This window comes from Gouania willdenowi, unplaced genomic scaffold (assembly GCF_900634775.1).
Source record: "Gouania willdenowi unplaced genomic scaffold, fGouWil2.1 scaffold_275_arrow_ctg1, whole genome shotgun sequence".
In the NCBI taxonomy this organism is placed as follows: domain Eukaryota; kingdom Metazoa; phylum Chordata; class Actinopteri; order Blenniiformes; family Gobiesocidae; genus Gouania; species Gouania willdenowi.
The window spans coordinates 106,072-132,239 of record NW_021145033.1 but is presented as its reverse complement, the minus strand read 5'-3'; the positions used below and the strand labels follow the sequence as shown (position 1 = coordinate 132,239).

General features: G+C 37.8%; 1 protein-coding gene and 1 long non-coding RNA gene across 6 annotated transcripts in view; one reads left to right on the top strand and one right to left on the bottom strand.

Annotated features, from left to right (window-relative positions):
• The window catches only part of LOC114459222 (E3 ubiquitin-protein ligase TRIM39-like), a 303,562-nt gene extending 284,791 nt beyond the window's left edge, over window positions 1–18,771 (top strand). The window contains exons 1-3 of one of the 5 annotated variants that reach the window (XM_028441544.1): window positions 12,992–13,176; window positions 15,650–15,781; window positions 17,065–18,771. In XM_028441544.1, coding sequence (XP_028297345.1) covers window positions 15,761–15,781; window positions 17,065–18,666 — 1,623 coding nt within the window. In that variant the 5' untranslated portion in view covers window positions 12,992–13,176; window positions 15,650–15,760 and the 3' untranslated portion in view covers window positions 18,667–18,771. Of the gene's footprint in view, window positions 1–12,989; window positions 13,177–14,581; window positions 15,399–15,649; window positions 15,782–17,064 lie in introns of those variants that run through there. The other 4 variants (XM_028441545.1, XM_028441548.1, XM_028441546.1 and 1 more) reach the window with 4 other exon arrangements.
• A 4,105-nt stretch (window positions 18,772–22,876) lies between these two features.
• On the bottom strand, window positions 22,877–25,208 carry LOC114459234 (uncharacterized). The gene is made up of 9 exons (XR_003673281.1): window positions 25,189–25,208; window positions 25,002–25,067; window positions 24,770–24,907; window positions 24,361–24,680; window positions 24,185–24,253; window positions 23,971–24,076; window positions 23,670–23,863; window positions 23,359–23,523; window positions 22,877–23,119 (listed from the first exon to the last, which is right to left on the bottom strand). It is a non-coding gene; the product is annotated as an uncharacterized LOC114459234 (long non-coding RNA).
• Window positions 25,209–26,168: the final 960 nt, after the last annotated feature.

The following is a 26,168-nucleotide window of genomic DNA, read 5'->3' as shown; positions in this document are numbered from 1 at the left end:
GTTGCTAAAATGTGAATGTTGGGTCTAAATACGTTAAGACCGTTGCAATCACAACTCAGGGAGAAAAACACTATCTGACTTAAAAGGCGACCAGAGGCAGAGAGGTGCGAGCTGCAGCTCGGAGAAAAACCCAACAAAAAGAGACACAAAAGTCCGATATAAGTTGGATTGCTCTGATGGTGATGCCTCAGAACCAGGTATTTATTATAGAAAACATAGACCACACCCAGAGGGCTGTGCAACAGCGCTCTGGGTGCAGGATTAATACCATATATGGTAACACAAAAACTTTGGGGGAGAAAAAGGCTCATATGTCCATGCAGTGGGTCACATACCCCCACACTGGCCCAAACTAGTTTAAACCAGCTATGGTGGACAATGGATATGTTTTGCAAACACACACACACACACACACAGTTAATCATGGATAATTTCATATTCTAACTATCGTTTAATCATTTAACTATAACTAATAAAGTAATAAAAACCACACAGACTATAACATATCTTACAACATGTTTTTCAGATTTTCACGTTTTTCAGATCCACCAATACATCAACAATTTACACACGTGTTTTCTCATTTATGTGTGTATTTATCATGAATTATCATGTGTAAATCCTCAACTGTGATTGTGGATTGAGCAAAGTACGTTTGTGGATCGGCCCGGAAATATAAAGAGAACCAATATTACAAATTTGGAAATATAAAAACAATCAATAATAAAAATGTGGAAATATAATGAGAATCAGAAATGAAAAAAATATACAAAAGTAGTATATTTGTTTTCCATTTTGTGCTTTCTCTGTTTTGTCTTTGTCTTTTCCGTTTGTGTTTTGACATTGCTTTTACTTCATGACTCAAGCTGTCGGTAAAAGCAAAGGTCAATTCAATGGTCATTCTGCCCAGGCTGACTAGTCGATACCTGATCACATGATTCCTCTTCTCTTGGAGGGAAAGTTAAAAATGGGAGACGTGGATGAATTGAGAAGAGGCGTTCAACGACAGTTATTTGCAATATCTCGGTATGTGGAGGAAAATTCTCCAACGGACTATATTTTAAGGTTGGTGGAAGATGTCATGGAAAGTCTTGGAGAAATATCTGCGCTGACAAATGCAGACATGGACGAAGCTGTGTGGTGCAATCTTGAGGAGGTAAGTGTAAAATACGATGCCGTCATGTTGTCGGTCAGCTTTGTACACAAGTTTTAAGAGGGACAAAAGCTACATCATGACTCTGATTCACATATTAGGCATTCAGCCCTAATTAGCAGCCACAGCCAAAGTTAGCCCCTGCTATGGGCAGACCTGTGTTCAGCTCACACAAACGGACAGATTAGAGCTCAGACACACAGTGTGTCCCAGAGCAGGGATTAGGATGATCCATGGTCTTCTTAAATCACAGGGTGTACAATTGCAAAGTGAGTATTGATGCTGGATTTTTCCAGATCAAAGATGCAGTTTAAAATGTACCAAGTATATAATTGACCCAATGGAAATAAATGTCGAAGTGATACATCAATGAAATATTTCAATATTTTCTTTGAAATGCTGTTAATAAAGATTTCCTTTGCAGACAGGTTCCTGGGGCCCTGGTAGTCCTCAGTGTTTAGAGCTATAAGGACAACTTCAGGGCCTTAAGACCTGTCAGTGAAATAAAAACATTTATATCATTGTAATAACAAACCATGCATTGCTGTCTTAAAAAGATTGTACTTCTTGTAGTGTTGACTTTTGACAACATGTGCAGACAAGGTAAAATAAATAAATAAATAAATGAAGACCTGTCAGAGACAGTTTAAATGGTAGCATGGTAATACAGTAATAGATCCTTTTATAAATGCTCCTTGCATTGTGTGTTTCTGGATATACAGGAATGGAAAACTTGAAATGAGAAGCAACAATTATGGTTATGTCATTGGCAGTGATAGAACTTATAACAATAATAAATTCAAATGTGCTATTGTGAGCAGCTAGACAGATATAAGTACTACTTTTAAAAACATTAGGACTGTAGGTTGAATATTTTAGAAGTTATGACAATGTGTTGACAAAGAGTTGAAGGTAAAGCTGTCCCTCTACTCTAGAAGTTGGTCAAAGCTAAAAATGGAACTCATTGAAGGGCTGTGAGTCAAAAACGGTTAAAGATACAGAAAAGTTGAAGGTATTCACTAAAAATGAACAAAAAAGCTGAACATTTTAAAAGTTGAAATGGGTTTAAGAACTGCTGACCAGTGGAACGTTACATTTTCATTAAAATTAATTCAAAAGTTGAAAAGTTATTAAAAAACTCAAATTGAAAATGACAAAACACCACAAATACATCTAAAGTGTAGTCTGTAAATCTGCCTCCATCTACATTTTAGTTTCTATAATCAACATCAGATGATGCGTCATACTGTCTTGCCAGCGGATAGCGGTCCACCTGATCTGATACATGCTTGGTAACTGAATATCGTTCTGAACAAATGTTTCAGTCTATGATATTAATATTGTACGTTCCCTTAGAGTGAGAGTTGTTAGAGGCTGCCCTTGTCAACGTACAGAATCGCTCCCGAATTCCAATTCGGTAGGAATCCGGTGGAAGCGGATTTGAGAGAGGTCCCGTTTAGATGTGGCAAACCCTCTAGGCTCCAAGATGGTCATTTACTTTCTAGTTGAGTAGTGTTTGTGTTTGTTTCCCAGTACTCCCAGCCTTTTGTTCTAAAAAGGTGAGGTTGAGTGTACTTCTGTTTTTTTTTTTGACTTTCTGAGTCTAAAAAAAGTATGGATTTGAGCTTGGCTCCTGGGTTGTATTTATACAATTCTAGTTGAGCAGTGTTTGCGTTTGTGTTTCCGGACGGCATTCCGAGGGCTCCCGTTCTATACGGTTAAAGCGAGTTCCTGGACTGTTATTGTACTGTTTTTATTTATATATATATATATATATATAATACCACATTCAGTGGAATGACTTGCTTTGACCTGGACTGACCTTACTGTTCATTTTCAGTGTCCATGTTTTTGTTGTTGTCTGTGTAAACTCGTTGTTGTGTACGCTTGTCTGTCTTCGTTGTTGTTGTTGTGTTTTTTTTTTTTCAATATGCAGGACGCTGGCTGTATATTCAAAGGATATATATATATATCATTTTGAAGCTAAATTGGTGGCAAAAGTGTCTCCTATTCTGTGTCTGAACCAGAGTTAAGCAAGATTATTGGCCCTTTTAAGGTTAGACAGAATTAAAGTGAAGTTGAGTCAAACAATCAAATAAAAAATTGTATCTATTGAAAATATCTAATGTAAATAAAATGTTAATGTCTGACTTAAAGACAAGCAACGTGAAATTAATAATAAATATGCAACATGTTGACTTGTATATAAACTGTAAGTATATTAAATAAACACATGTGCTTCATATACACATTTATGTTTTTATTTTGGCTGTTTTATAATTTAGGAATTAGGGCTGGGCGATAAATTGAGATTCAAGATGTATCAAATTTTCTATTTTGGCAATATGGAAAACTATAATATTTCATATATCAATATATATATATATATATATATATATATATATATATATATATATATATGTATATTATAGTTTATTATGTATCAAAATACTAGTTTTAAGAGTTGCTGCTTTTACTTCTCAGAACAACATGTAAAGCTCAGTTAGATGATTAATAAGTGTCACATATTGATATCAGGTGTTTGTTAATAAATGAGCCTATGTAACATTTTGCATCAGCAAATTTAACCCAGAATTTTCTTTCTGATCAGACTTTATTTGATAAAATGATCTAGATTTATATCATATATCATCATTTAGATAAAATATATTGAGATATGAGTGTTGGTCCATATCACCAGCCCTAGTAGGAATGTTCAAAACATTTAAATGTTAATAAAGGTCGACCTACCAGATTCTAATCACATCATTGTATTTAGTAAGTGGTTGACAAGTGGGTATTTTAGATTTATTGTACATCTATATTAAAATATAAGGAATACTGGAGCTTAGTTGGGAGGGTGGGACGGATCGTAGTGGGCGCCAGAAAATTTCCCTTATTTTCAAATCCAAAACTTGACAGATATGATCTAAGAGAACCAGAACTGAGATCAACCTTCTGTCTGAGGTTAAGAGAAGATCATTGGTTACTTTTACTAAGACAGTCTCTGTGCTGTGATTGGCTCTAAAGCCAGACTGAAAGCTCTGTATAAATTGTTCCTAAGTAGGTGATCACATAGTTGACCTGTGATGACTTTTTCAAAAATTTTGGAAACTAAAGGGAGATTAGATATTGGTCTATAATTGGACAAGTCATTTTTATGGAGAGGTTTGATTACAGTGGTTTTAAAGGTCTGTGGTACATAACCTGTTACTATAGATGTGTTAATACAGTTCATCATATTATTAACCATTTATTAGTAGTTTTAACCCACAACATGAATGGTTTTATCACTTATCAAGTCAGCCTGCTTTGATAACGGACAGTGATCAGTTTCCCTTCATTACAACAGCACACATGTTTTTTTATCGTCACGTGTCATCACCTTTGTGAAGAAACTCACTCTGCCAGTTTTCTCCATTGTAGTGATTGGTCAGACTTTGCTAGCTCCACCCCTTTCATGTGAACACGCATGTACCCAGGCTGAGAACACTTGGCTTCACTTAGCGTGTTGTTATCGACCTTCATAGGACAGCTTCTCTCTGACAGGGAATGTTTGGTTAGTTGACGCCCGTTAATGGAGATTAATCCAGGATACAATTATCTAGATTCATAGCATAGGGTCTTTAGGTCCTAAAATTATATCTAATTCATTAATTTAATTTACTACAGCAAAATAAATCACGTTTAAAAGTATATTCTATAATTGTATAATAATGGCATTATTAAAACTGAACCTTGTGATTAACGCTGTGTTGCTATGTTTATCCAGTAACGTTAGCATATCTTCATCTATTATCTGCTAATGATGCCTTAATCTACTAGTTTAGCGGGGGATAATCCATTAACATGCTTTAATGCACACATGTAAACGTAAAAAAGTGCATCACAAACTGTCTAATCCACTCTAGGGTGTTTTTGAAACAAAGAGGAAAAGTTTTATAGATATTTATCATAGACTCAGAGCTAGCGAAGCTTTATGAGCAGTGAATATTTGTTTGACTGAAATACCGTAAATTCTGTAATATGTCACACCTTCATTTAAAAATATTGGTATGTGACTTATCAGAGCTGAAAGTAATGGATTACAAGTACTCACATTACTGTAATTGAGTTGCTTTGATGGGTACTCGTACTTTAGTATTTAGTATTTCTAAATCACTAATTTAACTTGTACAAGTACGTTTTAAAACAATTCTACACCAACCGCTACTGAGTGAATTATTTTCTGTTTAAAATGATCAACAGACATTGTGAAACTAAAAAAAAATGAAATGACCAGACAACAACACAGATGTAAAGAGTGGTATATTAATAAATGACATTTCAGATCATTTACCAATATTTATGATACTAAACACAAAAGACAGGAAGAACCGTGAAAATCATAACACACAGACATACAGGAGACTGGAAGGAGAAAAACAACTAGAAAACTTTAAACAACAGATAAAAAGAGAGACGTGGGAGAGTGTCTTCAAGGAAGAAGACGTGAACGTAGCATATGACACATTTACAGACACAATAACGACAATATACGATAAATGCTGCCCTTTGAAACACATAACAACCAAAAGTAAAATAAACAATGTACCATGGATTAATAAAAAAATAGCCAACGTATGCAAAAAGAAAAAACATATTATATAAAAAATATATAACAGAAAAAACATTAAAAGCAGAACTACGTTACAAAAAATACAGAAACAAAGTTAATAATTTACTAAGAGAAAAAAAAAGAGAATATTATGAAAAACAATTAAAAGAGAATAAAAACAAAAACAAAAAGTTGTGGGAAATAATAAACACCATAACCATGCGCAAATACAAAGAAAAAAATGCAGACCATTTTATAATAAACAATGTAAAAGAATACAATAAAAACATAATAGCACAAGAACTCAACAGTTTTTTCATAAATACTGGAAAAAACACAGAGAAAGGAATAAATAAACACCCAACACTTAAATGGAACCATTATGATAATGAGAAGAAAGACATTGATAAGTATCTTGTACTTGAAGAAGTAACAGAAGCAGAGGTGGACAGAATAATCACTACCTGTACCTCAAAAAAATCCAGAGACGTTAATAATCTAACTATGAGTCTAATAAAAACCATAACAGCTGAAATAACCCCGCCATTAACACATATAAGTAATCTCTCATTCAAGAATGGTGTTTTCCCAGAAAAGATGAAAATTGCAAAAATCAAACCGATTTACAAGGGTGGAATTTTACTAATTATCGACCTATATCAATATTACCACAATTATTAAAAATTCTGGAAAAACTGTTCATGAACAGACTCGACAAATTTATAGAAGACAATAATATACTACATGAAGGACAATATGGATTTAGAAAAGGACGTTCAACAGCAATGGCTATAATTGACATCACGGAGAATATAAGAGAAGCATTAGAAAAAAAACTATTTGTATTCGGAATTTTTCTGGACCTAAAAAAAGCCTTTGACACAATTAATCACGATATTCTTGAACAAAAACTTCAAAATTACGGAATAAAGTACAACGCCTTAAAATGGATTAAAGGCTATATGACAAATAGGAAACAATATGTTGACTTTGAAGAACACATATCAAAATGCCAAACTATACAATGTGGTGTTCCACAGGGTTCAATTTTAGGGCCAAAACTGTTCATTCTATACATAAACGACATTTTCAAAGTCTCAAATTGCCTCAAACTAACGTTGTTTGCAGATGACACAACCATTCTATGCACAGGCAAAGACATTAAAACTCTAATAGAGTCAACAAATGAAGAACTATTAAAAATTCAAACATGGTTAGATGTAAATAAACTAGCCCTAAACGTCAGTAAAACAAAATTCATTAACTTTGGAAAGAGAAAAAAAACAGGAGATATAAGACTGAAACTAAACATGGAAATAATAGAACAAGTAAAAGAATATAGGGTACTAGGAGTGTGGATGGATGACAAGCTGACCTGGAAAAAACATATACAAATAGTTAAAAACAAAGTTGCCAAAAGCAGTTACATCCTATGGAAGCTTCAACAAATCCTACATACCAAATCACTTAAAACAATCTATTCTTCACTCATAGCATCGCACTTAAACTACTGCTCCGAAATATGGGGTAATAACTACAAAACGTATCTTGAACCACTGTTTAAACAACAAAAAAAAGCTATAAGAATTTTACATAAAGTACCACACAACACACACACAAACGATTTATTTGAGAAGTCAAAATACCTAAAACTGCAAGAAATAATACACTACAACACACAAATACACGCATTTAGGGCTGCATCAAAAAAACTACCACATCGAATACAAAAACGTTTCACATACAATCAAAATCCCTATGAATTCAGACATAATAATGTGTTTAGACCAAATAGGGTCATATCAAACGTTGGCAAACATAGTACTGTGCATAGAGCCATGAACTTCTGGAACAGCCTTGACGAAGAGACACAACAGTCCGATAATCTGAAACAATTTAAGGAGAAAACGAGGAGGACATTTCTACATGCAGATCTCAAGTCAACTCTTCATTGAACGCTACAGTTTGGAGAGTTGGAGGAACGTAAACAACGACTGGAAAAGTAAGCCCGAGGAAATACGGAAGAAAAAGACTGTGAGGAGGAGTAACAACAGGAACAATGACTGCAGACGAGAACACATCACAAAAAAAAAAAAAAAAAGGGCAAAAAAAAAAAAAAAAGGGAAGAAACGAGGTTGGATGTAAAATTATCTGTGTTCAAATTAGGGGACGGATCTGGATAAGCATAATGCTTTTTTCCGTCGCCCTTTCCGGCATGAAAAAGGAAAGAAAAAGGAAAAAAAAAAAAAAAAAACAAAAAAAAAATGATGTGATTTTGCTCTGAATGTCAAATGAATTTCTGTGAATGCGACCATGTCGGAAATGAACTGAATAAATAAATAAATAAATAAATAAATAGCCGACCAATCAGATTAAACGTAATGCATTAGATCATAGTCCACCAATCAGATTAAACGTAATGCATTAGATCATAGCCCACCAATCAGATTAAACGTAATGCATTAGATCATAGCCCACCAATCAGATTAAACGTAATGCATCACATCATAGCCGACCAATCAGATTAAATGTAATGCATTAGATCATAGCCCACTAATCAGATTAAACGTAATGCATCACATCATAGCCGACCAATCAGATTAAACGTAATGCATTAGATCATAGCCCACCAATCAGATTAAATGTAATGCATTAGATCATAGCCCACTAATCAGATTAAACGTAATGCATTAGATCATAGCCCACCAATCAGATTAAATGTAATGCACTAGATCATAGCCCACCAATCAGATTAAACGTAATTCATCACATCATAGCCGACCAATCAGATTAAACGTAATGCATCACATCATAGCCGACCAATCAGATTAAACGTAATGCATTAGATCATAGCCCACCAATCAGATTAAATGTAATGCATTAGATCATAGCCCACCAATCAGATTAAACGTATTGTATCACATCATAGCCGACCAATCAGATTAAACGTAATGCATTAGATCATAGCCCACCAATCAGATTAAATGTAATGCATTAGATCATAGCCCACCAATCAGATTAAACGTAATGCATTAGATCATAGCCCACCAATCAGATTAAACGTAATGCATTAGATCATAGCCAACTAATCAGATTAAACGTAATGCATTAGATCATAGCCAACTAATCAGATTAAACGTAATGTATTAGATCATAGCCAACTAATCAGATTAGCGCCAAAACAGCATTGAATGCCAGTTATTTTCTCAGTTTTAGAGTTCATAAATGTATCTATACTTGGAGCCTGATACATTTTTTTTTATTTTTTTTATTGTGAATTGAATTAATTTGTTGTTATTTTTTTTTTTTTTTTAAATTTACATTTTGACAAACCTTTTATTTAATACAGATGCCTTTGTGGAAAATAATTTAGATTCCAATTGTGAAAGACATAATTTTTTCCTTTTTATGGTTTCTAAATGATATGTTTACTGTATGTAAGAGAACCAACAATAACTGTGGGGGTGAAAGTAACTAGTAACTTTAACTTTGAATACTATTTAATTGAGCTACTTTTTACTTGTACTTGAGTATTTTATGTATGATTTACTTGTACCTGTACTTGAGGATATATCAGTACTTTTTACACCTCTGTGACTTATACAATGAAGCGACTTATATGTAAGTTTTTGGCCAACAGCGCCCCCTGGTGAGTAAAATGTTCATTAGTTTTCTATTGTTGTATAAGACGCTCTCTCATTGGTAGTAATTATGCCTGATGTAACAGTTTATACATACAGTATATCAAGGCCGGATTAGCAACACCAGGGGCCCTGGGCACTGAGACTCACCAGGCCCCTTCTCTAACCTAATACGCACACCAATTATTTTATATATATATATATATATATATATATATATATATATATATATATATATATATATATATATATACTCGCCTTTCCAGAATGAGAAATCAAGCACTGTCATCTCTCTCACAAATTACACAACAACAATGAAATAAAAAAAATCATCACAGCCCAGTGCATGGCTAAGGATTATGACAATAAAGTGTTCACATTAAAGCACCCAAGCAGAACCTCCACCAGTACTTCTCAAATGTTACTGACTGAAGATATAACAATGCCATCACATAACACAACTGAGTGCAGGTTGCATTCTGTCACCAAGTCAGCTGGATAACTTAACACTGCAAAAAAACAAATATGCAGCACTATAACTCTCTGCATCACACCACAATGAATTATGCAAGATACATGTTGTGCAAACAGCATAATAGAATAAGCAAAATACATGTATTATCTGCACAATCATGAGAGTTTATAGTGGCCTACTCACTTCACATAAAGCACAATGGTTCTTACCTTTAGAAGTTCTTCTTTCTGGTCTTTTTCTTTGCAAAGTTGCAAATCAAGTCCTCAAAGTCCAGCTCCCTCACCAGCTCAGATTCTATGGCCATTAAGGACAGTGCAGAAAGTCTCTTCTGACCCATAGTTGTCCTGAGTTCATTTTTTATTCTTTTTAGTTGTGAAAAGGACCTCTCTCCCTCACAGTTGGATACAGGCAGTGTGAGAAAAAGCCTGAGAGCAACAAATACGTTGGGGAAGGTTGTCTGGAGTCCATTCCTCTGCACAATCTGCAATAGATTTGCAGGTGTCTTATCTTGCTCAGTGCTGACAAAAGACCTAAACTGGATCAGCTCATCAGATAAAGAATTATCCAAGTCAGATGGATATGAAGATGAGAGAGCATTGGCCCGTTTGAAGAGATCAGTGTCCGCACAGTCCATGTCAAATAGGACACCAAAACGATCATTAATGTCTTTATAAGCATCCAGCCGTTTCTTCAGCCCTGACAGCAAACTGTCAATAATCACATTGAATGTCTCAACTTGGAACTTTTTACTCCCAGTGAGCACCACTTCATTGTCAACTGTCTCATCATCAAAGGTTTTTCTTTTACTCACGCGGTGGGTCTCGGATTGGTAGGCCTGTGTCACACCTGTGATGGCCCGGGCAGATGTCTCAAAGTCACCAAATTGTCCTCTTAGTGATGCAACATAAGTGTGCAGTGACTCCAAAAGCCGCACAGCAGTCATCAGGTCCATCTCTCTCTTCTGTAAGCTGTTGCTTGTCAGCTTGAATCGTTGCAGCACAGTGTCCCAAAACATGGTCATGAGCGCGGTCTCCAGCTTCTCAAGCTTGTTACACAGCGCAGCGGCCTCCCGCCTTGTGTCCCGTCGCTCTTCATCGTCCGAGGCTACCATCTGTAAGGAGCTTGCTATTTTAGCATAATTTTCAGAAAGAGCTCTGGTGGAGTCTCCTCGGCAGCTCCATCTTGTACAGGAGAGGGATTTTAGCGTCAGTGAGATGTCTGCAGTGAACACCTTATTCCATCGGTGGGTGGAAGCAGAGCAAAACGCATATAGTGAATGAAGGAAGTCAAAAAACTGGCTTGCTCCCCGACAGCTATTTTCCACACTATTCACACCAACCAAGTTCAAAGAATGTGCGGCACAAGGAATGTAGTGCATTAGTGGGTTGTTCTTCTTGAGCTGAGCTTGCAATCCATTATATTTCCCTGACATGTTTGATGCATTGTCATAAGCCTGCCCACGGCAGTTAGAAAGATCCAGCCCCAAGTCACTGACCATCTTGATCACACATTCAGCCAGACTTGATCCAGTGTGACTGTGAATTGGTTCGAATCCGATGAATCGCTCAACCACTTTTCCTGTCTCACTCACAAATCGGAACACAAAAGTTAGCTGGTCCACGTGAGACATGTCAGGTGTAGAGTCTACTATAACAGAGAAATACTTCGCCTGCTGAAGTTCTGTAGCAATGGCTTGCTTTGTTTTTTCTCCCATTAAATTAATAAACTCCTCACATATAGTTGATGACAAATATGAAGGCTTGCCACGACCCTTCTGACCATACTTCTGCAAATGTTCCTTTAAAAACGGATCAAACTGTGCAAGCAGCTCGAGGATTCCCAGGTAATTGCCATTGTGAGGAGATCCCAAAAGTTCATCATCTCCGCGGAAGGGAAGCCCCCTTTCACTCAGAAATTTAATCACGGCAACTACACGCCTCAAAACATCCTTCCAGTACTGACCTTCTGCTTCGATCTGTCTCCCAAGAGAAGCATCAACAGTGCCCAGATGTTTGCTGCGATGTGCAAGTGAAAGCATGCATCTTCGGTGCTCCCCACTCATTTCATGCTCCGTTATTCGCTCCGGGTGTTTCCAATCGCTAAACCCCGCAATAAATGCATTGTTGCATTGTGAAAACACTTTGCAAGGAAAGCAAAAAATATCTCCCGTTGATGGTGAATATATAATCCATTCTCGTGGAATAGCTTCCCCATTGTAAATGCGCCGGGTCAGAGCGTCATTAGTAAGGGAGCGCGTCTTTCCCTCTGCGTCGTTCCCCCTCCGTGAAGCAGGATATTTAGCCGCCCGATTTTGAAAGGCTGAGATTCCTTTAAATAAAATTTCCTTGCGGGTGCTTTCTGTAAGCGATCCCCATAGTGCAGGGTCTTCAGATATTGAGGAATTACCTTGTTCCGCTTGCTCTTCATTCATAGATGCCGCTTCATTTTCTCCGGTAAGGATAGTTGCCGCCGTTAGCTCAGGCTGGGCATCACTGGTAGAAGGCGCTTCCAAGCTAACATTGCTGCTGGCTAGCTCGAAACCCTCCTCTTCAATTCTAGCTTTTTTGAAAAAGCTGTTAATTGGCATAACATTTTTTATAGCTGTCGCTTCCTTTTCCTCCTTTTCTTTTTTCTTCTTGCGCTTTGCGTGTCCGCTGGGCTTTTTGTTGATGCTGCTGAGGTCCATTTTCCACCACTTTCCACTACATACACAATATATGGAAACTATGGAAACCACCTGCTAAGCCCCACCCACCATTATCATTAGCCAATCTACACAATGCATTGCCACCCGCTCCCAATCATTACCTGTCAAGTCAACAAACTGACATATAAGGGAGACAATCACGAGAGTCCATTTCTTGTAGACAACCATTATTTTATTCTGATTGGACCATTATTATTTCTGCCGGCAGAGGGCCCCTCTATGCCCGAGGGCCCCTGGGCACGTGCCCAGGTTGCCCATATGGTAGATCCGGGTCAGCAGTATATCCACTATGAGGAGTAAAATGTGTGTTTGCATTATTTAATTTAATATATTTGATCTTCCTATGATAATATGACACACATTTAATCACACAAGGCAACTTCGATCAGATCAATGTTGACAGGTTGTCATGGCAACTCAGGCTAAAATGGAAGCTCAATGTTGACAGGTTGTCATGGCAACTCAGGCTAGGATAAAAGCTGCAGAATCTACATCATTCAACAGAATCTCCTCCTGCACCGTCAGAAACGACTAAAGTAGCTTTAAATATATCGATTAACGTTGACCAACGATTGTCATCAGTGAGCAACGTTTGAGACCAAGGTGAGTTTCTAATAATAATGTCAACTTTAATGACTAATTTAGTGATTTCCCACAATCCAGTGAGTAAATACTGCTTGTTTTAATCTAAATGTGTTTACATATTAAGTCATAATATTGTGTAAATGAGCTGATATTGTAAAGATCTTTGGAACGACTCAAGCTCCTCCCACTGCTGGTGCAAACTCCATTATTGGTTATAAGATCTTCTTCGTTCTAAGCATTTGGCTGATTAGGGGCTAGATTTCCAGTGCATTATATCAATTCTGGACTGGTGTGGGACAACATATATGTTTGGGACGATGCATCAATACAAAACATTTACGTCGACATATTTTTTGTGTCAAATGGGCGGGGCGATATGGCCTTTTTTAAATGTCTGAATATTTTCAAGCTATATGATGATATACGATATACATCTCAATATTTTGCCCTTGCCTTGAGATGATGCTTTGATGTATAAAACCAGAATGACAATATTCAATATATATTGTTGTTTTCTCTGTGATGTAATTGGGGTTTCCCCTATTATAGCATAGTGCACCCTCGGATCTGGGTTGGTTGCCTTTGAATATGCGATCGGAGTATCAAATGATTTGGTCTTGTACTTTCCTGGTGTGCCTAAGACATAAAGCGGCGGTGCAGAAGGTAGATATATGTGACAGAGAATAATTACAATGACTAGGGCCATGTCTGGTGTAAACCACATGTACATTAGAGGTTGGATAGGGCTTTTGTAGTGGATTCCAGTCCTAGTTTTTGTGTTTACGATGTCCTTGAGGTGGTAGATGTTATTGAATGCGACGACTGGTTGGCAAATTAGGAATACCATATCTCGGCTTGTAGGGTTTATTCAGCTTGCAGTTGACGACTCGTCTGTTGGTTTTGTTGTTCTGTATAGCTTAATTTGGTCTCTGTGGACCCACTTGAGCTTTGTTTGGTCTTTGTGTTGGGAATCTTTATTTGGTACACCACTGAAGACAGTTTATCGGTGACGAGGTAGGGTCCGGTCGATTTGGGAAGAAATTTCTTATCTAGTTTGGTTGCATGATAAGCGTTTTTGCCGGCGGGCAGAGCAAAACTGTAATATTAGACTCTGCCTCCCACCTATAGTTTGTCATAGGCATGTGCCAGTATCACCCCCCTTTGGTTTTGCGGGACGATAAATGCATGCATTTGTGAGTCAGCAGAAACATGGACCAAGATGCCATTGACTATCCGTAACAAGTGACGGACAGCAAACAGATGGTCGAGGTTAAGTGTGGAGGCAAAGTCAGAGGAGGAGGGATTGTCTATTGTATTGTCCCCCATGAGGCGAATCATCAAGGAGATCACGGGGTCTTGGCCTTGTAACATCGTCAGGTCTGGTTTTGCATGCGTAAGCAACCGCTGGTCTGTTCGTGTATCTGGTACAGACCGGCACTGAGGCAGTGTGCTGAAAAGCCCAGATGGAATTGCTTGTTGTGGTCAGGATAGGCGAGGCACAGAGCCTTCGTTAGCATATCGATTAAAGTCTGCATAGCGTGTTGTTGGGGCTCACCCCAAGTGAAAGGGACATCCTTCTTTAGGAATGTGTAAAGAGGTTTTGCTAAATTGGCATAATTGTCAATGAATTGCCTGGAGTAGCTACAGATACCTAGGAAGTTTCTTAAACCTGAGACATGCTGGGGAACCTTGAAGTTCTGAAGACCCTGAATGTGTTGTGCCTGTGGTTCCACACCCTTACCGACTAGGAGACCGACATAGTTCACTGTTGTGCGGGAACATTGACACATGGACAGTGAGATTTTGGCACTGGCGCAGGTCAGTACATGATCAATTTCACTCCTGTGGTTTGCAAATGTTGTGTTTTTCATTAATATGTCATCAACAAATATATGAGGGTGCCATGAGACTTTCAACATGGCTGCTGCTTGGTTCAAAGTTGTGCGACATCGGATTTGTCTCGACTACAATGATACCGTTCCTAAATTATTTCATAAAATGGTCCTGAGAGCAGAGCCAGCGGAGTCACGTGCGCGCTAGAGCCAATCACTGGAGAGCTCATGACATCATCACTGTGGAGTTAGAACTGATGACATCATCACTGTGGATGAGCTTTTTCTGTTTTTGATCACCGTCTTGCATCCAACACTGCACTATGTAGAGCACTTAGAGGTTCGCTTCCGTTCTGTGCATCTTCTGTGCATCTAAACTGAACCAGACTGACTCTGTTCCGCCCATCTGTAAGTTACACTGTCTCAAAGTAACTTTTGTGTGTGTGTGTGTGTGTGTTAGCGGCATATAATATATACATCGGAAACTATAACAGAATGTCTCACTGCACGTAAAGCTACATATTATTATTATTATTATTATTATTACGTATTATGACTGGCCCATATTTCACTGGCCTCAAATCAACAGGAACAAGTATTTATTAATTTTAATGTGACACATTTAACATGTGATGATCATTACTTTGTTTTATTCCAAGATATAAATTGTAAATTGAGGAAACATTGGAATTGAGCTGCTGAAAGGAAGTGACGGATTGCTGCTCTGCTGCTTTTTATGGGAACACCTTTAAACACTGAAGGGCTTAATTATGGGACATCTAACGTCAAAGGTAAGTTACAATTTCCTAACTGGTTTCTGCATTTAGCTCATTTTGTTAACATTTAAAACAGGGATTCACATCCAACAACATGTTATATATAATTGTCTACAATATGTTTCAAGGCTGTAGCTATTGAATATTTTTGTAATCCAGTATTCCACTGAAAATTCCATAGATTAACATATTTTTTAGTTAAAGAGAAATTATATTTATACATGAGAAACTAACATATTTGATGTAGGAATGAATTAACCATTTGTTTCCTTTTTTAGATAATCAACACTTGCTTTTTAGCAAACGGCAATTGCATCTCAGGAAATGTGACGAGTTAATAAAAAAATGAATAGAACAAACAGAATAACATAACTTTCTACTTCTGCCAAGTCCAAACATCTTCTCAGATATCTACAACTACATAGATATCTTTATTTGAGGAACATTGAAGATAACTTGAACTAAAGTTTAAAATTGGTGACGTGACGTTTTCCATATCTTTAACTTTCATTCTACGGAGTCCAAATGAGGTTTGATATAAATGTAATGTTCATTTTGAAAAAAAAAAAAAAACAGGATTGAAGTGCAAATATATCTAACCAGTTTCTAGGTTAGAGGTTAAATGTGTAAACAGTTTGCCATTGGTTTCCATCATCTACCACCCACCACTAAAAGTCATGTGATGTGTGATATAATCTAAGAAAGGTCTCTACTGCTCATGGGGAACGTATTTTTTTTAATATAAATTAGCCGTGAATGGATTAAAAAATAACCAATCAATTGCAAATATGACTAAATAATCACGATTAATCACAATTTGTGAATTTCAGTCACAAGTTGCAAAGAAATTACGTGTATTTATAAGTTACAAGTAAAGTAATTTAATTTGTTTTCCCAAACAAAATCACTGTTAAATGTAGTGTGTGGTCCATGCAGACTTTAAAGGTTTGTGCTATGTTAAACTTCAGTCTGTTAATACACAATATCTTGGTTATTTTAAAGAAAAAAGATTGTACATTAAAATAAAATGCGCAAAAAACCTAACCTATAATTTAGAAAAATTCCAGTGTTAATACGAGAGAACTTTAGAACTAATTTGAACCTTAAACATTCAAACTATTGCACTTTTACATTCAGCTGCTGAGGCACAGCCGACTGTCCACATTACTACAGGATGACTGAATCAATGCTAAATACTAGAGGTGATCTCAGTGAGATGGACTCAGAAACATTAGTAAAGGAATGTTCCACAACAATGAGAGTGTCCTGTTAATGTGCTGCTTGTCTCTGTCCCTCAGTTTGTGGACATGTCTCCTGCCTGCAGTGGGATGTTTGAACATCACTTCCTGTGCTCCATCTGTCTGGAGGTGCTCACTGATCCAGTCACCACACCATGTGGACACAACTTCTGCAAAACATGCATCAGCACACACTGGGACACCAGTACCACCAGCAGGTGTCCCGTGTGTAATCAGGTGTTCAGCACTAAACCTCAGCTGAAGGTCAATATTATGATGCGTGAGATGGTTTCTCAGTTCAGACGTGAATCTGAGAAGAAAGCAGCAGCACCAGCAGAAGTTCTCTGTGACGTCTGCACTGGAACCAAAGTAAAGGCCCTGAAGTCCTGCCTGGACTGTGTGATCTCCTACTGTGAGACTCACCTGAAGCCTCATCTGACAGCATCAGGCCTGAGAAGACATCAGCTGGTGGAGCCTGTGGAGAACCTGGAAACCAGAATGTGTCCAAAGCACAGCAAACCTCTGGAGCTGTTCTGTCAGAGCGATCAGACACGTGTCTGCTTGATGTGTTCTGTTTTGGAGCACAAGAGTCACCAGTTAGTCCCTCTGGGAGAAGATCTGTTTGAAGACAAGAAAGTTTATCTTCAGCAGATGAGCCAAAAGAGACGAGAGAAGCTGGAGGAGATCAGAGAGTCAGTGAGATTCAGGAAGGAAGCAGCAGACAGAGGGAAAGCTGAAGGTGTGGAGATGTTCACTGCTCTGATGGAGCTTGTTGAGAGAGGCCTGAAGGAGCTGATGAAGACAATGGAGGAGCAACAGGAAGCAGAAGAGAGAGAGGCTGAAGGTTTGATCAAAGAGCTGGAGGAGGAAATCTTTGAGCTGATGAAGAGAAGCTCTGAGGTGGAGCAGCTCTCCCACTCTGAAGACCACCTCCTCCAACACTTCTGCTCCCTGAAAGCTCCTCCAGCCACCAAGGACTGGACAGAGGTCATGGTCCATCCATCATCATATGAAGGAACTGTGCTGAGAGCTGTGGCTCAGCTGGAGGACACACTCAGTGACAAGATGATGAAGATAAAGATGTTTGAGATGAAGAGGCTGCAGCAGTTTGCAGTAGATGTGACTCTTGATCCTCTTACAGCTAATCCTTACTTTGTCCTGTCTGATGATGGAAAACAAGTTTACTGCAGTGATGTGAAGAAGAACCTTCCACACAACAAAGAGAGATTTTCTCCTTGTGCCTGTGTTTTAGGGAAACAGAGTTTCAGTTCAGGTAGATTTTACTTTGAGGTTCAGGTTAAAGGAAAAACTAAATGGTATTTAGGAGTGGCTAAAGAATCCATCAACAGGAAGGGATATATTACTCTGACTCCTAAGAATGGTTACTGGACTGTGGCACTCAGAGATGGAAATGTGTATGAAGCATGTGAAAGTCCTTCAGTCATTCTTCATCTGAAGCGTGTTCCTGAGAAGGTGGGTGTGTTTGTGGACTATGAGGAGGGTGTGGTCTCCTTTTATGATGTAGATGCTGCAGCTCTGATCTACTCCTTCACTCACTGCTGCTTCACTCATAAACTACACCCATACTTTTGTCCTGGTTTAAACGATGGTGGTAAAAACTCAGCACCTCTGATCATCTGTCCTGTCAATCAAAGTGAATGATCAGTGTCATGATGAAGTCTCACCAACAATAGATTCAATGGTTCTCTGCAACCATTCACTTCTCCAGGTTGGTTACGCACTCCATCCAACCTAACATGTATGTTTCTCAACAGTGGGAGGAAACATTTTATTAAAGAAGTTTCACATTTGGTGTTTGGATTGTGATGAAATAAAAGTGGATTAAAAAATATTTTACAAAATGATTCATTGTACAAACATGTTACATGTTTTATGATCAGTTAAAATGTGTTAGTGGTTAGTAAAATAGGAACATGATGATTTTTTTCTATGAAATGTAATAAAAATAAGATGCTCAGGTTATCTAAGGAGTTTTTGTAAGTCCATCTAAGTTTAATTTGTAATTGTGTTGAGTATAACTGTGGTACATTTTATTTTTAAGTGTTGTATGTGGGTATAAATGTTGATATATAAAACTATGTACACTTTTCTTTTCTTTTGTTTTTTGTCATATTACTTTTGAAACCTACATGTAAAAGAGGGTGATTGAACGTCGAAGAAGTATTCTCTGTTTATCCAGGTTTACTTAATTTTAATTGAATTTAACTGTTTTTTTTTGTTTGTTTTTTTTATTTCTCTTTGAGTTTTATTTCAAGAAAAAAGCACTTGTAAAGATCACAGGCATCTATACACTTTATTATTGTATCTGTCAAAGTGTGTTGTATGCCACCCTTTGTAAACTTTGTGTAATTGTTTAAACAAAAATATAGAAAAATAAAGAATTTACAAAAAAATGTGGTGAAAATAAAGCATTTGCATGAATTAAGAAGAATAAAGTGTTGAATGTTCAAACTTTAAAATGTACTTTTTAAGTCACTACGACTCTTCCTTATTATCTTACCCTTTAATTAAAGAGAAACCGTGAAGTTTTGGTGTTTAAGAAGTGTTTATCTCACTGGTAGCCCTTTGGATTATTCACTAGTTTTAAAGTAGCTCCATATTTCACAAAGGTTGGTGACTTGTTCTTTAGATCAGTGGTTTTCAACCGTTTCAGGCCGCGACACCACAGAAATGGGTTTAAAGTAGCAAACTAGAGCGGGCAAAAAGTGACATAAAGTGCTAAAAATGGTTAAAACTGTCAATATTGGAACAATTAGTTGAAACTGGCTAATAATGGGAATGACAAATGGTGAATGTGGTTAAATTGGCAAAAAAAAATTGAGCATGGAATATGATGAAAATAGGTTAAAAGTGACAATAATGGGTCAACATTTGTGACATTAGGTGGAAAAGTGGTGGAAAGGGTTTATAAGTGCAAAAGTGGAAACACGTGTGCAGAAAAGGCATTGAAATTAGATTGGAAGTGTCAGAAATGGGAGTAATACAGTAAAAATGCTTTAAAAGGAGCAAAAATATGGCAAGAAAAAGGGATGAAAGCATGTTAAAATATGGCAAGTTTGGTTTAGTTGCAGAAAAAGGGAAAGTATGAGCAAAAAACAGGGTCCTTGCCCCAAGGTTGAGAACTCCTGCTTTAGATGCTGGTTCCAGGCTGCTGTGGTGTGTGCAGTCTCCTCTGTGGCCACTAGGTGTGAGCCTCCCTCTGCTAACAGCCTGACTCTTTGGATGGAGGTAAAAACCTATGTTTGGCTACAAAAAGTCTACAAACCAGTGACAATAAGCTGTTTCCTCATCAGAATCCCAGTTGTGAGGGAAGAAGAGGAAGTTTGTGTCGAGTTAAAACTTAAAGGTAGGGTCGATAACTTTCTAAACCTAGCTTGATTTTGATGTAGCATGCTCCGACAGCTCCGCCTTCCGACTCCCCCTCCCCCCTGTGCTTCGTCTGAAGCCACCCCCCCTCACTCACATGAACGCGCACGCAGAAGCAGACCTCAGCCAAGCGTATGATGTCGCATTCAGCGGTAAGATATACTTTATCATTTTATATGTTAAAAAAGTGACTAATTTACTAACAACGGTGGCGACCAAGCTAGCATGTAAGCATTAGGTTACCCGGTAGTAAAGCGTTTAGAAGGAGGGCGACATTCGTCCCCAAGTTGTAGTCCTCCTGAAAACAAAGGTTTATTATAATGAGTTTTTCTTTACCACTACTCAGAGTATCAATCAGCTGGTCTGCCACTGTCCTAGAACATAAGTAATACATCTTTTACCTCATTTATTTTATTATAATCATTATTTTCATTTATTTGGCACCTTATTCATTTTCACCTTGTTATTCAGTTTCCCTTACAACATCTTACTTTTCTGCGTGTCTATAATTATTATTTTTAGTGTTGTTTTCATTTCTTATTGTTTCTTTTTAGTGCCACTTTTTGCCTAATTACCAGTCAGGGATAATATAACAGACAGAGAGAGGAGTATAGCTGTAGTCTGTAGAAACCTTTTTTATTATTATTTATTTCTGTACATTCTGGTTTCTTTTTTATATTTAATATTCTGTATTTATATATTATTTCACCCGAGTGCTGCTTTTCTTTTCTTTCTATAATACAACTGGAATTGTAATTTCCCTGCCCGAAATAAAATAAAGCATATCTAATCTAATATTGTTTTTTTTTTAATTCAATAGATGTAATAGAGCTGGGAAAAATAATGTCATGTCTACAGCAATTACAGATACATTTTTTGTTCAGTTATAATCATTGACGAAAAGCCTAAATGTTTGATATAATTTCTTATTTCTCTTTTACAGTTCAGAAGGTGAGAGGTTTTATGCCTCTGACCCTGATTACAGTCCGGAGCCAAGTACATCGTGGAGTCAGAGGAGACGTGGCCGAAGTCAAAGGAAGATTGCCACAAATAGAGGCCAACGTCTCAGAGGCAGAGGACGGGGAACCAGAGGACGGGGAACAATAATCCTCGATCAAGATAATGCAAGTCGTGCTCAGATTCTGCAGGGTCTACGAATTGCAGATGAGCAGGTATAGCAAATATAGGTTCTGCAATCAACATCACATGTAATAAACTGGCACGCTACTTAGTGTGGACACTAGATTCCTCTTAGAGAACAGTAAAGCTGTATTCAATGAAACATTCCTAAATATCTTGAAAATGTTATGCTTTACAGGCCAGAATTCAAACACTAAACTTAGAGGAATGTCGTCAACTGCTGCGGCGCTGCTTGTCACGTGAACCAAGCATGACGTTTGACCTGCTACACATCACATCAGCAAATGCACCAGCACCTGGCACTCAAGTGTCAAATCAGCTGAGCTGGTGTGTGTGCAACAACTGCAGGGATATGCCCACAGATGTAGAATGCAAGTGCTGTGGGCAACAGCCAGAAGCTTGTATTTCCATATTGCCTCACATGGCAACCTACATACTACAGGAGGGCCACCTGCGACTTGCCAGCCGAATTTGGAATGATGTCCGGGGCTTGGATGATCTGCCCAACCGAGGGGAGAGCAGCAAACAATTACGCCATGCAGCCTACCGTCAATATGTTATGTGGCAATATGGGGCACTGGGACGAGGCAATAGAGTTGTTATTTGCGTTGTGTGGAGAATCAGAGATTGCTTTCCAGATTTACTGGGACATTATACGGGTTACATCCCTGGAAGAGTGCAATAATGTTTCCATTATGACAAGTGTAAATAAATGTGCCCTGCACTGAGCAAGGTGTTGTTTTTTTGTTTTATCTATTATCATTACAGAGGAAGTAGCTGTATTTACACATTTTTATATAGTATTTTGGCATTTGCTTGAACAAACATCTACAATCAAGCTATAACATTTTGAATCTCCTTACTAGTAATGATAACAAATGTGTACACTTGTACAATTTTTATTATAAAAAAGAAACGTCACATACACTTCATACAACTTTCATCCTGCAAAAACAATGGAATTAACAAAGGCAATACACATGAAGTGTTGGTCGGCAGGTGAGGCTCTGTATGTGGCAGCGTCGTCCACTGTGGGAACTCATTGTTTCGGCAGTGGTTCACCTTAAGAAAGAACATCAGAATTACATATCTGACAGTTACTGCATTTGATAGACAAACCACACTATTTCTATTGTATTTCACTCCATAACAAAAAGTCATTACAGTTTCAGTTGTTCATCAGCTATGTTTATACAAATTCTTTAGTTTATTAGAGCTGTAAAATATGTACAAGTAGACCTGGTATAAATATTATAATATTATGTGAAGTAGATTTTTTAATTAGCTTTTGCACATAAGCATATTAGTACTTTATAATCAACTTACAAAATAAGTCAACTCACCTCGCCCTCTGCTCAGTTGCATCTGCAACAGGTCCTGGGTGGCTGGAGCAGGGACACCTGACAGAACCCCATATTGACGGGGAATGTCAGGCCTCCTTGTTATGGTCCGTGGCAACCCTCCCACAGCAGACAACCTTTTCCTAAGGATTGCACTCTGGAGGTCTGGGATGTAGCCATAGTCTTTGTCTTCTTTTACTGTGTAGAGGCTCCACTTCTTGGATTTTTTATTAAGCAACCTGCAATATCTGGAAAAACAGAAAGTATAACAATCTTAGGAATACATCTAAATAACCTAACCGTGAACAATAGGATGAGTTTTCAATTATGTTATTAACAACCTTCACCTTGACCATGTATTTTGTCATTACATAACCACACCTCAAAAATGTAAACAACTTTGGTGCATTTATTTATTAGATCTGTCTCCACTTATGGCCTTTGAGTGTTTTTATTCAAATATGAGTGTAACTCTAATACGACTTACTGAATGGAGCCATCATTGTTCTTCTTTGGTAGTCTGTGGATGTGGTAGTTGTAGTCCAGGCCAGCCAGCATTGCTCGAGCTGCGTAAACTGGTGGGGAGAAGCTGAAGCGCTTGCTTGCATACATGAGTATGTGATTATGAAAGGACTCCAGCTCTGCAGTTGACCTGAGAACACATTTAAACCATATACATTTGCTTTACTTTTTTGTAATATAAAATTCAAGACACATAATATAATAAGTATTATATTTATATTACAAAAAGTAATTGGAGGACTAATCCGTAAGTTGAACATAGACGTGCTGATATACCTGAAGTTTAAATATTTGTGGACTTTTTTCAGCCAGCGTCCATCCAAAACAATTAATGACAGTTTCTGGTGTGCAACTGAATGGCTCTTGATCAACTCCTTCTCACTGTTTTCAATCAAGAGGCCATGATGACAGGCACCCAAGGCCCAGGAATGTTTTCCTGTCACATGGTGGAGGAGTCCAGTCCACATGTCCTGAGTAAAACCAGTTACAAATTTAAGAGGCATGAGGTCATATTCACAAAAATTCTCAATACAATCAGGTTTCTAGGTCGATGCAATTGCACTTCTATTATACTTACAAAAAAATTGATCAGGGTTATCTGCAGTCTTGCAACAATACCAAAAGTGGTTACAGATATCCTTGTTCCAGGTCTGCAGAATGGTGCACTCCTTTTGCTGCCCAGCCTTGAACAAGAGCAAAAAAAATAAAAATGGGATAACAAATGTATATATGAGAGGAAACATTGTGTAGCGATTCAGCAATAATACCACTCAGAAGGATTATGAAATTACCGTATTAATTTTTTTGCTCAAGCTCTTTGACCCATGCCAAATGTCCAATGTCTTTATATTTTCCTTTGCCTGTAGGAAAAAAATTCAAAGAATATATATCCAGTTTAAAAATCAAATCAATTGCATAACAATGCAAGTGATGTTGTTGCAAAAAAATTAAATAAATAAACAATTACTGAAGAGGGCTGATATTTGCGTATGAGCATCCGGGCCAGTTTCCATGCACTTTTGCTTGGTCTTTGAGTCTTTACCAGGACACGTGTTTACAGGTAGACAGAGATACTCAGCAAGCTGCTTCAGGCTGTCATGATATGTGATAGAAGCAGGATGACCAATAATATCATCCTCCACCATAACTTTACATGACTCTGGAAATGTGTGAAGGTCTGTGTCGGTAGGATCTGGGATATTGGCTGAAACATCATGCACAGTGTCTTCCATGCTGATTGTAGGAAGAGCATCCAAGCAAATTTTACTGTTGAGAGCACCACCAGTCCTGTTGTACTAAAAGTAGCTATGAAAATTACACCTCCCAAAAAACACATTATTGTGAGAACACGTACAGAAAGATGTAGTTGTTCATACCTCACACAAATACGAGGCTTATAGGTTGATTCTTCACTGTCATCGTCAGAATCGACCTCCCTGGTTACATCTTCTTCTGATGATGACAAAGACTCTGACTCTTTATCAGGGTACCAGGTGCTATCATCCCAGTCAATACTTTGGTAGAAAATATACATTCATAGATTATTCAAACAATACACAATTTTCTATAAACAGAGAAGTGAAATCATCTCACAACAAAGAAACTTACATGGAGTTCTGAATGTCATTAAATTCATCAGCTCCAACCTCAACGTTTAGGTCCTGGGACAGCATACTGAATACACAGGCAAAGAACAACAATTGAGGGATATTATGACATGTTACTGTGATGCAAGTAAAGCAGCGTGCATTTTTTTTAAATAAATGGAAAAAAATTATAATTATAATTACCATACCTTGAATCCAATTGCTGAAGAGCTGTCTCTTCGGGACCACTAATGTCTAACTCCTGGACTCCAGCAACGGAGAAATGATCATCTCTGTGAAAATGACAGAATTACAGAAAGTAATCAGCATATGTTAAACTTGATTTGAAATGCATTATTTTTTAATGCAGCAGAATGCCTGCAGGAAATAAAACGAGTTCAAAGGAGAGCCTGGAAGACAATCAAGGGCTCTCTCATCTGGATGACACAGAGTACAACATAAGATCCCCCCCCTTGCCTTACGTACAGATCTACCCCAACCCCCTCCCCCCTCCCCCCACACACCACACACTATCGGCATATACATTTAGTAATAGCGTGATGCACGTAGAACAAATGACAAGTTAGGAAGAATGTTCGATAGCATGGTAATACAACACATGTTCATATCAGCCTAAAGTTACACGCACCTCTCAGACAGTGACTCGGGAGCAACAGTTGACACAGCGGGGTTATGTAGTCTCACAAGTGAGTCCTTCCACGGCGTTGAAGTCGACGGAGCACAGTTATAGCTAAAAAGAATCACAAATATCCTACATTACAGCTGTTGACCGCCCTGCTGAAAGCAAACACAACACACACGCTCAAACACGCACACATGTATACTGTACACACTGTAGCTGCTAAACTAGCTCGCACTAACAGAGAATCAACAGTAGCATCGGGCTAATCCAACAACAGAAATACTTTGTTATGTATAGCTAACGTTAACATCTGGCTAATATGACAAATAGCTTGAATTGCTTCCACTATTTTACAAGTTAACACAATCACCCAGGCTGTTTCACATGTGATAGGAATTAAATCATCTAAATTAAACTTTGGCTGAGATACTGTACTAGCCTCAGCATTGGGGTCAAAAGGTCTCCCTCCCTCTGTGAAGTGCAAATGTGGACCAAGGGGGGACCCTTTCCCCTTCCCGGCCAAGCAAAGGAACAGTAGGATCAAAG